This window comes from Drosophila grimshawi, unplaced genomic scaffold (genome assembly GCF_018153295.1).
Source record: "Drosophila grimshawi isolate 15287-2541.00 unplaced genomic scaffold, ASM1815329v1 contig_1367, whole genome shotgun sequence".
In the NCBI taxonomy this organism is placed as follows: Eukaryota; Metazoa; Arthropoda; class Insecta; order Diptera; family Drosophilidae; genus Drosophila; species Drosophila grimshawi.
In genome coordinates this window covers 10,240,560-10,255,156 of record NW_025062889.1, presented here as the reverse complement: position 1 = coordinate 10,255,156, position 14,597 = coordinate 10,240,560, and the positions used below count along the sequence as shown (strand labels likewise).

The 14,597-nt window shown below is 36.9% G+C and overlaps 2 protein-coding genes across 4 annotated transcripts; both read right to left on the bottom strand.

Annotated features, from left to right (window-relative positions):
- Positions 1 to 158: 158 nt before the first annotated feature.
- On the bottom strand, positions 159 to 11,008 carry LOC6559739 (diuretic hormone receptor). Of its 3 annotated transcripts, XM_043216351.1 has the most exons (12): positions 10,658 to 11,008; positions 5,002 to 5,662; positions 3,864 to 3,981; positions 3,585 to 3,786; positions 3,419 to 3,515; positions 3,263 to 3,356; positions 2,550 to 2,710; positions 2,374 to 2,484; positions 2,121 to 2,306; positions 1,936 to 2,060; positions 1,659 to 1,709; positions 160 to 972 (listed from the first exon to the last, which is right to left on the bottom strand). In XM_043216351.1, exons 2-12 carry the CDS (start codon positions 5,272 to 5,274, stop codon positions 930 to 932), a joined length of 1,461 nt encoding a protein of 486 aa, XP_043072286.1. In that variant the 5' UTR covers positions 5,275 to 5,662; positions 10,658 to 11,008; the 3' UTR covers positions 160 to 929. The 3 variants fall into 3 exon arrangements, with proteins under 3 accessions (XP_032591190.2, XP_043072286.1, XP_032591189.2); XM_032735298.2 differs by lacking the exon at positions 10,658 to 11,008 and having other exon boundaries at positions 4,976 to 5,034; XM_032735299.2 differs by lacking the exons at positions 1,659 to 1,709; positions 10,658 to 11,008 and having other exon boundaries at positions 159 to 972; positions 4,976 to 5,034.
- A 968-nt stretch (positions 11,009 to 11,976) lies between these two features.
- Positions 11,977 to 14,409, bottom strand: LOC6560253 (neprilysin-1). The gene is made up of 2 exons (XM_001986319.2): positions 13,915 to 14,409; positions 11,977 to 13,624 (listed from the first exon to the last, which is right to left on the bottom strand). The coding sequence occupies exons 1-2, from the start codon at positions 14,407 to 14,409 to the stop codon at positions 12,278 to 12,280; spliced, it is 1,842 nt and encodes a 613-aa protein (XP_001986355.1). The 3' UTR covers positions 11,977 to 12,277.
- Positions 14,410 to 14,597: the final 188 nt, after the last annotated feature.

Below are 14,597 nucleotides of genomic sequence, written 5' to 3'. Positions count from 1 at the left end.
TTAGCAGCCGAAAGATTAATAAGCAATTACTATAATATATACATGATTCATACATTAAAAAGTCGTTAGGTTTTTGTTTGTGAGTGTGCAATATTGTAGTTTGTATTTATTTATGTAGCATATATTTATTATATATTCTCAAGCGATAAAAACAATTTTATTTTATAGGTATGTGCTTATTAAATGTACGTAAACGATAAAAATTGTTTGACCCTGAAAATTGTTATGTATTACAACATGTACAAATAAATGTAAGTATCCAATTACGAGTCGTATTTACATTTGACTGGCTATTCGTGCTTAATTAATAATGGAAAACACTTGGTTAGTATATATAACCATATAATATGTCTGAATTTATTTAAAGCAGAGTTCAATTTTTAGTGTAAATTGGCTTAGCTGATTTATGGCTCTGACAAGAGTGGAGATAAGGCAGAAAAGTCAATTAGAAATATATGTTAACATTTTTGGTAATTACAGCAATTGAATGAATCTTCAAATTCATCCGTTTTAATTTTGTTTATTTGAAAACTTGTTTTGTAGAGCTGCTTGTAGTTTCTCTTATATTTAATGATGGGTATGGCTATGAATATGTTTTGCATTTTGTAGTTATATGGAAATCCTTAATTAAATGAATATGTATGCTCAATCTAAACGAAATCGGTAAGATCAATGCTGTGATAGCGTTTCAGTGAGCCAACACGTGTATGCAGCGATGGACGCAGAGAGATGATGCACTCCTCGGTCCTGCAGAAGGTCGAGATATATTTAAGAAACTTCAACTTAAATAAACTTATGTCGTTATTTATAAAAAGTAATACTTAAACTTGTGTGTGCACTACGCAATACTTATATACAAATCGAATTTGTGTATATACATATACATATATAAAGGAAATCTCAAGTGTTTGGTATAAATATGTCGTTGATCATTCAAAATGTCCGATGGGTACGGGACTCGTCGAAGTCAGTCTATAATAATGAAACAAAATTAAAAATAATATATATACAAAGTTAAACAATAAATCGGAACATAATAAGAGAGAGCCTTGCAGCCGGACATAACCGACGGCGGAATACTCTGATAACAGAAATATGAAACTTCGTTTGATTGATCGTTAGTGGAACTTATATAGTTGGTTATTCAGCAGTAAACTGTAATTTACTCTCCATGATCCAAGGATCAGCTATATATATTTATATTTCTATCGATTTTAATTAATCGATAATAGATATTTCCCAACCAATATAGATTACATCTAAATTTGTTGACTCTGTCTTGAATAATGCTGAGATTTATATGGTTTTTATAGATTTACATTTATCAATAATATCGATTTACCAGCCACTAATTTTTATCAATTTATATATATCGAGAAAATCATTTTCGCTACTATCTTGAAAAATACGTTCGTATCGAGCTACATTTTTCTGATATGGGCTAATTTGTCTGACATATTCTAAGTTGTACCCCAGCTTCAGCTGTCGACAAAAAGTTGCGTTCCCACAGACGGACGGACGGAGCTTATAAAAAGCAAAGCGAAAAATTAGAATATCAAAGAGTATTTTTTTTTTTGGTTTTTTTTTCATGCAGTACTTAGTAAAGTTAGTTAAGAGGAAACGTGCGGAAGTGATAGAGAAGCATTGCGTATACGCACCGTAGACTTTCAGTACGCGAACGTTGCGAGTAGTCTTTGGATGTGCGATGTCTGAAATGGAAATTAATTCAGTTAAATGACAACAGCGAGTTACAGCAAAAGATACAAACAAAAAAAAAAAACGAGAAGAAAATATGAAGAAAAGCAAAGTACTTGAACCATGTGACAAATGAGGACAACATCAAAAGCTTAGACATAATGTTCGAGTGTTCATATGTATGTATGTATATTTGTACATGTGTGTGTGTTTTTTTTTATATAGCCATTGTGAACGCACCTGCGATTCTTAATGGAACTGCTGCGGTGAATATTTCGACTCTCCCGCCATCTGGTGAAGCGATGCCTTAGAGTCTGGCGCACCTCCGAGTTGAGGAAGCAATAGAATAGAGCCACAAAAAAACCCTATAATATAATAATCATAATAAATCATATAATAATTGATATAAATGACTCAATTTTCACCTGTGTGCTGATTAGAAAGGCGCGTATTGCCTCAAAGAGATTACGACTGATACCCTGTTCCGGCCCCGTTAAGACCAACAGATATGTAATACCAAAGAGCGGTATTAGCACCAACAGTGCCTTGGAGGCCTTATAATACTGTCGCGTCTCCAGCGTATGAGCCGAACGCAATTTGGTTATGAGTACCTGGCAATAGAGTGAATTATATAATATAGTATAGATATGTAACGTCAAATGAGTTAATCGAACTCACCCACATAATGCGAATGAGAAACACCAAATTAATTAATATCGCCATCGAGGCTGGCCCCTTAAAGAACCAGTCAATGTGAGATTCACGCATCCACGCGCATTCAATTTCCAGCTGCAGCAATTAACAATGAATAAGTTATAATCGAACAGAGCCAAACCGATGACGCACTATTTTACCCCATTGAAATGCTCGTTCTCCAGATGCGAGGCAAACACTTTGGCAATGGACCAAACCAGAATACAGAAAGCCGGACAGCCCCAGCCAATCAGTGCATAGATAAGGAAGCTAATGTTCTCGCTGGAGAATGTTTGCACCACCAAGGTGTAAAGATACAGGCCTGCAAATAATTAGCGCAACAATCTATATTTATTTTGTAATAAAAAATTAAGTATATATTTGCAATCGGATATAAATAACTTCTGAGAATGTGAATCACAACCACCATCGCTTGCAACGGTTGAGTGCAGATGTGGGTGCTTATATATGCGAATATATGTTTATAAATAAGATAAATCAGAGGCATATTGCAAATTGCATACCAGCAGTCCAACTCTACACCTTCAATTTTATTAAAATTATTATACAAAAAAAAACATCAGGAACATATTCTTATATCTATTGAAGCATAGCTGCAAAATTCTGACATACTTTTCAAGTCGACATAAAAATAATAAAATACTTAAAAAATAGATAAAACTAAATTAAAAATAAAATGATATATTAAATTAAAAGCTTAAAAAGTAATATTTTGCAATCCAACATTTGAAAAACACAAAAATAATCTTAATCAGAAAAAAAAATGTTATATAGTTAGTATGAATTTAAAATTGATTTTAAAATTCAGCAATAATTCGCAATTTACCATGCAAAAAGAGTGTTAAAAACTTACCCTCAACGAAGATCCAAAAGAAGTTAGTCAGATAAAAGTATTGAAACATAATGACCAGCGTTATGCAGCCAGCCTGACTAGATTCTGTGGTTATCTGTGTGGCAAATGAAACAGCAAATAAGACTAAGCCATAATTATAATGCAAAGAATACCAACCACTTGCAAAAATAGTGTTAAAATCCACAGTAGAGCTGTGGTGATGTACGTTAGAAATAGATTCGCATGGATTGTGTTTCGCAGGCAGCGCAAATCTCTGCAGCAGCAAAAGATAAATATATAAAGCAAATCAATAGAATATATTATAGCTGAACGTGCAACTCACTTAAAGCTGAGGAATATGATAAGTGCCACCACGAGGGATGCAAAACTGATGAAATAACCACAGGCATAGATTATGGCCGGCAAATCCACGGTGGGCGAGAAGTCGGGAACAACGGGCACCGAACCGGAATGCTGATGGCAGCTGCTGTAGTTGGAGTAATGGTTCCATGTGCCGTTCTCGTGACAGTAGCGTGTTGCATTCTCTTTCATAAATATATAAATAAGAATTTATTAGAGTGTTTTTTTTTTTAGTATTTTTGTATTCTAATTCCATGCTCACCTGTCGTGTCGTAGTGAACACCCTTGAACTCCTCGAAGCACGGCAAAATGGCCCAGCTGCTGGCATTGGTGCGGGGCCAACAGAGCACCGAATCGAAGGAGGTGGGACAATGAAGGGCCTGCGAATTGTATTACAGTGTGGGAAGTGCTCTTAACACGTACAAGTCAATTAAAAACTAAATTAACTAAGTAAGAATGCTGTAGAAGAGTTTGCCCGACTACGGGATGCCTAGCGGAAATCAGCTGTTAAATATTTCTGTATATAGAAAAGGACAGATCAGTAGGAGAATACTTTTTGGACTATAGCTTGGGTGTTTCTTGGGCGTTATCCGATATTCGAAGGCTGTGCTTTTTAAAAGTGGTCGTTTTTGTTGCTGCCGTGTATCGATAATTATCGATATTAGCAGAAGAAGGAGAATGATCGATAAATCGAAATAAGTTTGAGCGGCACGTGAGATACAAGAACTTATATTCCAGCTCTTACAATCTCAGAGAGCTGCGTGTTCATACAGATAGACAGGCAAACATGGTTATATCGACTCGGCTATTGATGCTGATCAAGAATGTATATCGGAGATGCTTCCTACAGCCTGTTACATAGTTTTGCGCAAATATATTAAACATTTTTATTGGCTTCCGGATATAACATTTTTAATACCTTTTCCACTCTTTTAATTTTTTGTAGTTTTGTAAAATTTTAATTTATTTTCTAAAGATTAATGTGGAAATAAACAAATTTCTTCAAGTGTGCACCTAAACAAATTTGTATATTTATGGGCGAATACTTAGTAAAGTGCATGTGTTTGCACAATTATTTGAATTTATAAACAAATTCGCATTGACCGTTAAAGTTTTAAGATTGCTTGTTATAAATAATCACAATTTGATATTGCCTATCTGTACTATATATATGACTCGGCATTTGTTTATCAATTCAACTCAATTCAATTCCAAAAAAAAATCATCAAAATGCGGTATTTTTTTGATTTAAAATGGTATTTGTGCTATCAGATTGATGTCTATTGATATGCCAATCGATTAAAAAGTGAAGTGTTAAGATTTTAAGTGGTGAAATAAATTAATAACGGAAACAGTTTAACTTTTCTTACTCACCATTTTGCCAACGGATGTTTTGCTGCTGCTGCTGCTGCTGCTGCCATAGTGGTCAATAGCTGTGTGGCTGGGGGGAATTGGTGTTCCTCCAGCTCAGCCTGTTGCCTGCACTGGTCTTCCAGTGTGCGATTGATGCTGGGCAGTGGAGCACTTTGTGAGCTTTGCGCCTGCTGTGCGCCAATTAGGGCGCTGGCACGCTGTAACATGTCCAGCGAGAAGTTGGCAATTGCATTCTCAATGTGCTCAGCCGAGGCTGCATCCAGGCTCTCCACGAGCGCTTGCAATTCGTCCTCGGCCATTGCCGATGTGGCGGCTGGAAGGGATGGTCTGCTGGCTGGTGTGGAATGAGGAATGGGGTAGCTGTTCCGACGCCTTCTTGCTAATTAATTATTGTATTCGACTGCAAGCTGCTGGTGTCAAGTATACGACGTGGTTTTTATGACTCTTGCGATATCGCTAAATATTTTGTATCTAACGGTATGCATGTCAGCAGGACGTCATGTGTATATCTCTGTCTCTGTGTCTGTGTGTGTGAGTGTGTGTGTGTGTGTGTGTGTAGTTGTCAGTGTGGACAGGGGACAACAGGCTGCTGCTTAACCCACGACACACTTTCGCTTTTCGCTTTCGCGCTGCGTAATTAAACGGTTCACTTCAGACACAAAATTGCGCAAATAAATGTTGACGGAGCTGGAAAGGAAAGTGAAAGAAGAACGAAGCTCTTGGTGATATCTCTGTCTTTTTATCTGATAAAATTCAAGTAATGAACTTATACACGCACTATTCAAAAAAGCTCCAAAATAAAGGCCTCCATATAATATACATTTCTGTGCCTGAGTATAAGATATACACAGATATGCCCGCTGAGTTGTATTATTTGAATTGTATAAACAGATATACATATGTATACATATATCTGTATAAAATCTGTACAAATAATACATGCTTAAATCACGTGGCACTGTGCCCAGTATGTATGCAGATAAATAAACAACAATCTTTATGGCCCCTTCCCATACATTTTGGGGCGGGGCTACTGTGACTGCCACACACTTCAATTCAAAAAGGAAATATCTACTTTAATTGTATACCTATCGGTTATATATACATACATATATGACAGCTGGAGACCTTTAGCGTACCTGACCAGCATTTAAAAATGCCGTTGAGCATTTCTACTCAGACTCAGCTAGTTGGTAGTGTGAACCTGTTGTTGATCTCCGAGTCGGCACTTTTTACCCTCTTATTAACACATTTGAACTAATCTTTCCTCCAATAATATTATCTGCAAAGTGTGCTGCAAATTATAAGTAACATTATTATAGATTAAAATCTTTTTCTGTTCGTATACATTGCAAATTATTCTGTTCGTTTCTTATCTTGAACAAAATTATTTGCATTAAACTGACTCATGCAAATTTCACACACAGTGCCAAAATCTTAACTTAACCTTTTTTTGTAGGAATATAGAAATATAAATATTAAAATATTAACCTGTAAGGCTTTAAAGTTATGCCTGTTACATACTTTCTCAATGTGTTCAGGATTTAAAAAATATTGTTTATTTGAACTTTTCATATTTGTATATTTTAACCGAGTCTTTAATTTTAATTTTCAATGTATATGCTTTAAAGACATCTTAAAAATTGTGTACTGCTTCACTCCACATTAAATAAATACATAAAAATATTATTTATTTTAGCTTTTTTGTTTCAATGCTGAAAATACATGAAATATTTTTGTGTATTTTAACTGTTGTCCTCGTTTGCTGACTTTGATAAGAGTTGCCTGAGGTGGGTAATTAGATATGCATGTTGCTGTGGCATGTGGTATGCCTATATGTATATATGTGTGTGTGTATGTGTATATGTGAACATATATATATATATATATGTGTGTGTGTGTGTGTGTATTGTGTACACTGCCGCTGACATTGACTTAAAAGTGAGGACAAGAGCGGGGTGAAGCAGCATCAACAACAAGAATGACTGAGGCAAATACGAGTTGGTCGTTGGTCGTTGTGCTAGGGTCGTGATTAAAACAAAGACTGCCAAGTTATTTATTAATGAATAAATAAAAGCAGAGCACACGAACCCACACACAAATACAAACACAAACACACACAGACACACAAACACAAGTTGGAAGCTTAAATGTGATAATAACCTTAGTACTCAACATGAATCCAAAATACATAAAATGGGTCAAGAAAATGTTCCGAAATTTTAAATAAAAAATATACGAGTACCGAACAACAAATGAGGCTTAGTTGCCAATGCCTATTGTCTTTGATCTTGCCCCAAGGACGAAAATATCAAAGAAAATTATTTAAGTGATTTTATATATACTATATATATATATATATGTATAGGTATTAGTGCAGAGTTCTATCCAATAGTGGGGGGGCGGCAACCTTTTGGCCAAGTGCCACTAAGTGGCGCATGCCGTACTCAAATATTTGTCGAGCTGCGATTTATTTATGATGATGCTCGGGGCAAACAAGCGCAATATTTACACGGATGGGTTAGAGATTATGATTTTTTCCTTATTTTTGTTTCATTTTATAGCTGGCTACCATTCCATTAAAGAGGCATCTGATTTCGGCTGCTAATGCGCACAATTAACAGCCAAAGCGAAAGGCAAATAAACAGACAACTCGCCAAGTCAGCCAAGTCTGCATCTCAGCTGCTTTCAATGTAAATACGTCAACAGAAAAGAGACTGCTCCTGATGAGTTTTATTTATGTGTGTTGGCCAACTGCGAACTGTTAATGATTTATTAAGCGTCAAAACAAAATAATATTCAGTGAATCATTATTGACTTTGGACGCATATGGCCAATATGGTCAACTCGCTGTTATCATCAGACTTAACAATTATATGTATTTTTGAGACGGTTGGCGACACTTAATACCATACCATATATATGCCATATTTGCCATATGCTGCCACCAGCCATGTAGAAACCAAAGCGCCAGCACACACAATTAAATGCGAAGCGAATCCAATTGGAAATCGAGCAGAGCAAATGGCAGATGCAGTCAGGCGCACTGATCGATATTTATGAATGCCGGAAAGCAAATAAATAGCCTGCTTTCGTTCGACATTCTGACCGATTAGGTGACTGTCTGTTTTTGCTGCCTCAATGAATTGGCCATTGCCAATTGGCCACCAGAAATCAACACTGAAAACGCAAACAAAACAAGTCAGAATGCGGTAGTCGAATCAGCTCGACTATGAGATACCCTCAATGCAGCTGTAAAGATATCTATGACATATATCGATTGTCGCGAAACGGTTTCAGTTGTCGAGAAAATTAAATTACGAGAACTTCAAAATTTGAAGTGTGTAGACAAACATGTCTATATCGACTCGGCTATTTGCTGCTGTTCAAGAATATAACTGGGGAGTTGCTTCCTGCTGCGTGTTACATACTTTTGCGCAAACCAATATATCTTTTTTAACCATTATGAGTGGGTAAACAGACGCATTTAGTGGTCATATTCATGTGTGTGTTTCCACATCTTGTGGCACAATAATTTGTGCTGTGTGGCACACATGGCGTATGTGCAATTGCCAACAATAGCAGCCGTTTGCCAAGCAACTCAATTTCAAATGTATATATGTATATATATATATATATATATATATGTATGTATATATATATGTGTGTATACATAAATATGTTATGAACTTCAAACTGGCTTGAAGTTTTGGCAAGGACTTGTTATTGGGGTTTAGTCTTTTTATGTTAAGCAAAAAGTGGGCGCCTCCAAATTTAATTTGCAATTATTATATAAATATCAAAAGGAGCAGCAGGTATGTACATATTATATGGCCTGCTGCCTGGTAACGCCAAAGAAGACAGGCACAAGACCAGAACAATATGTAATTTCACAAGCATTATTCATAAGATTAAAGGTTACCCTTAATATTTGTTTCATCTCCGTCGTTATAGTTATTGCTGTATGCTGTAAGACGACTTCTACTCCATACCACTTAAAATCAATGACGTTGCTTAAGGCAATTATGAAGTACTTCGAAAGCAATTAGGTAAAAATGGGCGTGGTATGAATATACTGCACTTACAGCAAGACAGAGAGAGAGAGAGAGAGAGAGGGAGACAGAGAGAACTGCTGCTATGGCAAAGCTTTTGCACTGATTGCTGTTCAGAACGAGTGTATTCATTTCATTCATTCATTGCAACTATTTCCAGTTGCACTCGAAAAATTCAATTGTCTATCTTGAACTATTTGGCTTGACACTTAAGTATAATTAAAAATTATTATTTACTTAACAATTTAAACTCTAGTGGGTCGAGGGGTTCCATTTTAAATGCACCTCTTTTTCACACGATAACTCAACATATAAAATGAGTAATAACTTTTGGAAAAACATTTAGACATTTTGTGGTATGCTGATTTTTAAAATGTGTTTATATAAGTACTGCTCTTGAAATGCTTATCAATATAAATATTTTTATATTTTAAATGCAAAAAAAAAAACCAAAAAAAATAATAATGGCACCACTTAGCATTCTTTAGAGAGATCGTAATGCTTAGCCGATTTGCGTTGATTTAATGGAAAAACTTCGAGCAAAAATCTTATTTTAATGTTTATTACTTTCTAATATTTCGATCATCAAGCTTAAAATAGATAACAAATGATCAATCGCATTATGGGTCGTCGAAAACACTCCAGTATTTTTGTATTTATTAATTCAATTTATTCGCTTGAAATGTGTGAAGAACTCGACTTGCACGCGTTAAAATCAGCAGAGTGATGAAAACAAAAATAGCTTTTATGAGGATGGTAAAAAAAATATGTTCTAAATGTGTTTTGTATTTGCTTAACTTATTTACATAAAAAAAAAGTAAGTACATGCTGCATCCCCTTCTAACAGGGTAACTTACAGTCGGCAACTTGAGCTGACCTTTTCAAAGTTTGCTTTCGTTATGGCTGCATTTTCTTTTTTTATATTCAGTCAGTTGTTGCTTCTGTGTATTTGACTCTTTATATTTTTTATTCAATGTTTATTTTAACTTCTGGAAGCGAACAAAAGCATTGCAAAATGTAACAATGTTTATCTTTGGCCAACAATAAAAGAAAACAATTACAACCGACATTGTGGGTGGGTCTATATACTTATTCATATATACATTTCTCTCTATATATATATATATATTAACTAACTAAAGTACGCGTGCAGTTTGCAAATTGAAGGAGCTGATCAACTGTAGCTAATGGCTTTTTATTCTTTCCCAAAAAAAAAAAACATTTCCAAAAAAATAAAAAAACAAATAAAAAAAATGTAAATTTGTTTTGCCAAGCACAAACGTCAAATTGGTTAACCTCGTAAATTTAATCAGACGTTTATTCGTCAATTTAAAGATCTCATTGTGTGCCAATGGATGCTAGATGCTAAGTGATCAACAATCTGATTTGGTGTCTTCAGTCCACACGGCTAAGAAAAGATCGTTTTAATGGACTGTTTATTCGGCAAATGTGTTAGGCACAGAGCGTATTCAAAAAATTAGGCCTCTTCTTCTCTTTTCCAAAAAAAAAATAAAGAAGAAAAATAAAATAAAAAAATTCAAGTGTGAATTCAGTCGCAGCACAGTCAGAAGTCATAACCGTGTCAGGGGTGGAACAAATGTTTAAATTACCGTCTCACCCATCTACTCACTTGCTCACATGTCAGCCTTAAATGTTTATCGCCTTTATCATTTTTATTACTTAACTGACACATACATATACACATCTACAAATATATATACACTCAAAACTCACGCACGCGTTGGCTCTGAACACATTTAACTTTTGATCACACGCAAACATACACTTTGTATTGCAGATAGTGGTGGAATTAGAAATTATTTCTAATCTAACTAATTAATTCAACAGCATTAATTATATGAGATTAATTAGTTTTTTTTTGCGTTTCCCGAAAATATATATTTTTTAACGTTTTTTTGGGGAGGCTGCGGTAAACAACGACGTGATACACGCGAAGATAATGAACGATTTCGTACGGAAGAATTCACGTCTAATAACGGCAAATGGCAGCAATGAACTGCGGCTGCGAGCTTTTGCAAAGCGTTGTCTTGATTTCGGTACGACAGCAGAGTTCACACACACACACAAGCACACTGACACAGACGACGCCCACAAAGAACACAGGACACGTTACGTTGGAGCAGACAGACGCTCGCAGCAACATGTGGCTGTGATGCCAACCTGAGTTAGTGTCAGTGTGTTAGTTAGTGCGACAGAGAGCCAAAGAGCAAAGAAGCTTTCGCTTAGCTGAGACCGGCGTTCCGTTATACGCCCTCACAAGCATGCTAAATGAGTATATTTGGTTTGATTTTACAATGTTCATTTGCTCTGTCGGTTTGTATAATTACTACTTTGGTTGAAATTAATAAACGCTTGCCTCACAATATCCATCTCTCTCTCTCTCTCTCTGTGTCTAACTGTCTATAACCTGCTCGGGTTATGCATGAGTGCAGCTGCGAAGCTGCTCTTGTCACTTGTTCGAATTGTTGACAGAGTATCTCGTAATTGGTGTTTGCTTGCCAATTGTAATGCGCTGCTGACCTGTGTTTGTATTTGCATTTGCATTCAATTGGCATTGTGTGCGTGTGGCAAAGTCGTTGACAATGCCTTTTCCTGATAACTGCAGTGGAGGCAATCAAACGGAATGGGTCGTTATATACCTTTTGTCGACTATTTATGACGATGAATACAAATAGACACCCTGTGCGAAAAGCACATTTTATGGTATAATTATTCGGGGAAAATTGAAATTACAACTGAATGTCCATTTGAATTTCATCAAAACTATATGTTTGTTTTCTATATACACTTTGAAAAAAGTTGGCCTCAATTTTATTAAATCGTACTAAAAATAGGGAAAACCGTAAATAGAGAATTTCAAAAATACGTCGATTTTTTCTATTTATTATTTTAGAACTCGTAAAATCTTTCAAGTTAGATATATGAATTTTATAAACAATGGTGTATAAGATGCTTGTGTATATGTGAAGTCTAAAAATACTAATATTTTTTAATAATATATACAAGTAAAAAGAAATCGCATTCAATTTACGGCATAGAAAACAACACTCTGGAAATTATGCATATTTTTTGGCTACGTTTTATAAAGATTCACTGTGAAACAAACCATAGTTTTTAGGAAGCCACAACCATACACTTTTTGGAAATTTCTTAATAATAGGCTGATCAAACACTGGCGCCAAAAGGAGGTTGATTTTTTGAAGAGTGTAACAATGTTTTGTACATTCCACTATGTGCTTGGGCGCCACATTTCACAGCCGGTGAATGGTGCCTGTTGTTGACAATTGAAATCAGTGGAAAATTGCTTTAAGTTACTCTCAGCCACATTCACACGCACATCGTCCATGTCATGGTCAATGGCCAATGGCAATCGACCACAAAAGAACTGGGCAAAGTTTAGATGAAAGAGTTGCGGTGCCAGCAACTCCCTCTCAAAGTCATACGGTCGATATTCGAATCGTTGGGAGTCGTGACCAATGCCAAAGAATGCATCATATGCCAGCTGAAGACCATTCACATCCGCCAATCGCTCCTTCAGCGATGCCGTTGGCGTCTTCTGGACACATTTTAGGGCTGCCTGAAATCTTGGCTGCTGACGCAGTTGCAAACCCAGCTCCGACTCATTGCCGGTGGCATCAAAGAGAATGCCGTCCTGCTCGAAGCCGTGCATTAGCTCATGTCCCAATATAAAACCCATTAGGCTATATTGAAATACGGAGTGCAGGCGATAATCGTAGAAGGGCCACTGCATAAAGATCAGGGGCACGGTTAGAGTGTTCCTTTCATGTTCAAAATAGGGCGCATTGCGAGCACTTAACACATCATCGTTAAGATAGTAAAGTTCGGGTTGCAAGACGGCTCCATGTTGCAGCAATGGGGCGTGTTGTAGCCGTGTACGAAGACGCAGTGCCTGCCAAAAATTATGCTGGAAATCCGAACGAGAAAAGTTTGCACTGGCATAATGGCTATCGTAGAAGTCCCCCGAGGTTGTCGCATCCGGCAAATTGCCCAGCTTGAGGTGAACTCCGGCCAGTTTGGCACGCACATAGTCCAATTCCTGTGGACTTAACTCCATGTGATTGTAATCCAAGTACTTGTTAAATGTTCTACGCAAACTGGTGAAGATTTCCATGAGCTGTCGCGTATCCTCCGACCGTGTCCTGTAAACATATCGATCGTAGATGTAGTTCATGCCCAGCGGCAGCACGGCGCGCATATGTTGAATACAGCTATGAACTCTTGACCAAAGCCCTGTGTTGGGATTAGCTTTCCGTGCAAAACTGGTCAGGCGTATTGTTAGATATAATTGCAGACTGGTTGTGCTCCTATTCTGCAGCAATGTGCCTAACTCTCGCAGGTACCCAACATCACTGACCTCCACACGAAGTTGGTCATCTTTCGGCTCCACTTCGAGCAGCGCCTCGAAATAGTTTTTCCAATCGATTTGCGGTATTTGCTGCTTTAGCTCGCCCAGTGTCCAAGATTGGAGTGTTGGCTCCTCTCTGCGGTATTTGCGGCACAATTCTCGTAGCTCTCTGTCCAGCTGCTGCAGCTCGGGGGAAAGTGTTGCCATGGGCTTGGAAAGGGAAGTTACATTGTAATCAATAATAAATATACAAAAATTGTCTAATTATGTGAAATCTTAAAATAATAATAATGTAAGCTAATATAAGATTTCTTCTACGTACACATCTATAAAAGAAACACTCTGTGGAAGCTAGACATATTTATTCAACATTTTAGAAAAACCCACCTGAAATAAAGAAAAACAAAGTCGAACACCCTTCAATTTTAGAAATTAGCTTTAAGAATAAGAAGGCGAGTAGCGCTTTCTTATTCTGAATGTAGCTATTCAATTATATTTACCAAATGGTCATTTTGGGCTGGCATCTTTAGTTGTATTACATAACGTCTCGAATCGTTGTAGGCAACATCGACTGACTCATCCAGGAAGACGCCATTAACACCGTATTTACGCAGTCTGCCAGCTGCATTTGTCCATTCCAAGTGGCCAGAGATGAGTTCGTGTGGCAATTGCAACTCCTGATCGCTGATAACACACGAAGCAAAATAATCACGTATTTGTTGCAACAGATGTGTTGCATTCTCCCCCTCCTTGTCGTGAGTTCCACTCAGCACTAAGGCCATTGCCTTCGCATAGCTCGCCTCGGCCCGCTCAAAGTTGTCCATGTAGTTGCCTGACCAATTGCCGCATGAGTGAGCCCATAAGTTTGCACATGGTGAGCTGCTGCGATCTAGATTTGAATAGATCTGTCCCATCATAGCCACATTAATATCTACTTGGCATTGTGCCAAAGGTGCCAAAACAATGCACAGCAAAGCCAATTGCAAACTTGACATCGCTGCTTCATTCACAAACTGGGCGTGAAATTTAACATGCAAACCATTTAATTACTTATCAACAAGAGCTTTGAGTCTAAGCTTTAATATTAGCTCGCTTTTAATGATTGTATTTGAAACAATCAGAGCACAAACATGACTAAGTAACTACAAACATATGATGTGTGACATACAGTGGAGGCAATAAA

Coding starts and splice junctions, on each gene's coding strand:
- LOC6559739 (XM_043216351.1), bottom strand. CDS start 5,274: ATGGCCGAGGACGAATTGCAAGCGCTCGTGGAGAGCCTGGATGCAGCC. Junction 3,516..3,584: donor ATCATATTCCTCAGCTTTAA/GTGAGTTGCACG, acceptor TTGCTGCTGCAG/AGATTTGCGCTGCCTGCGAA. Junction 973..1,658: donor TCGCGTACTGAAAGTCTACG/GTGCGTATACGC, acceptor TCATTATTATAG/ACTGACTTCGACGAGTCCCG.
- LOC6560253 (XM_001986319.2), bottom strand. CDS start 14,409: ATGTCAAGTTTGCAATTGGCTTTGCTGTGCATTGTTTTGGCACCTTTG. Junction 13,625..13,914: donor CAGCCCAAAATGACCATTTG/GTAAATATAATT, acceptor TCCCTTTCCAAG/CCCATGGCAACACTTTCCCC.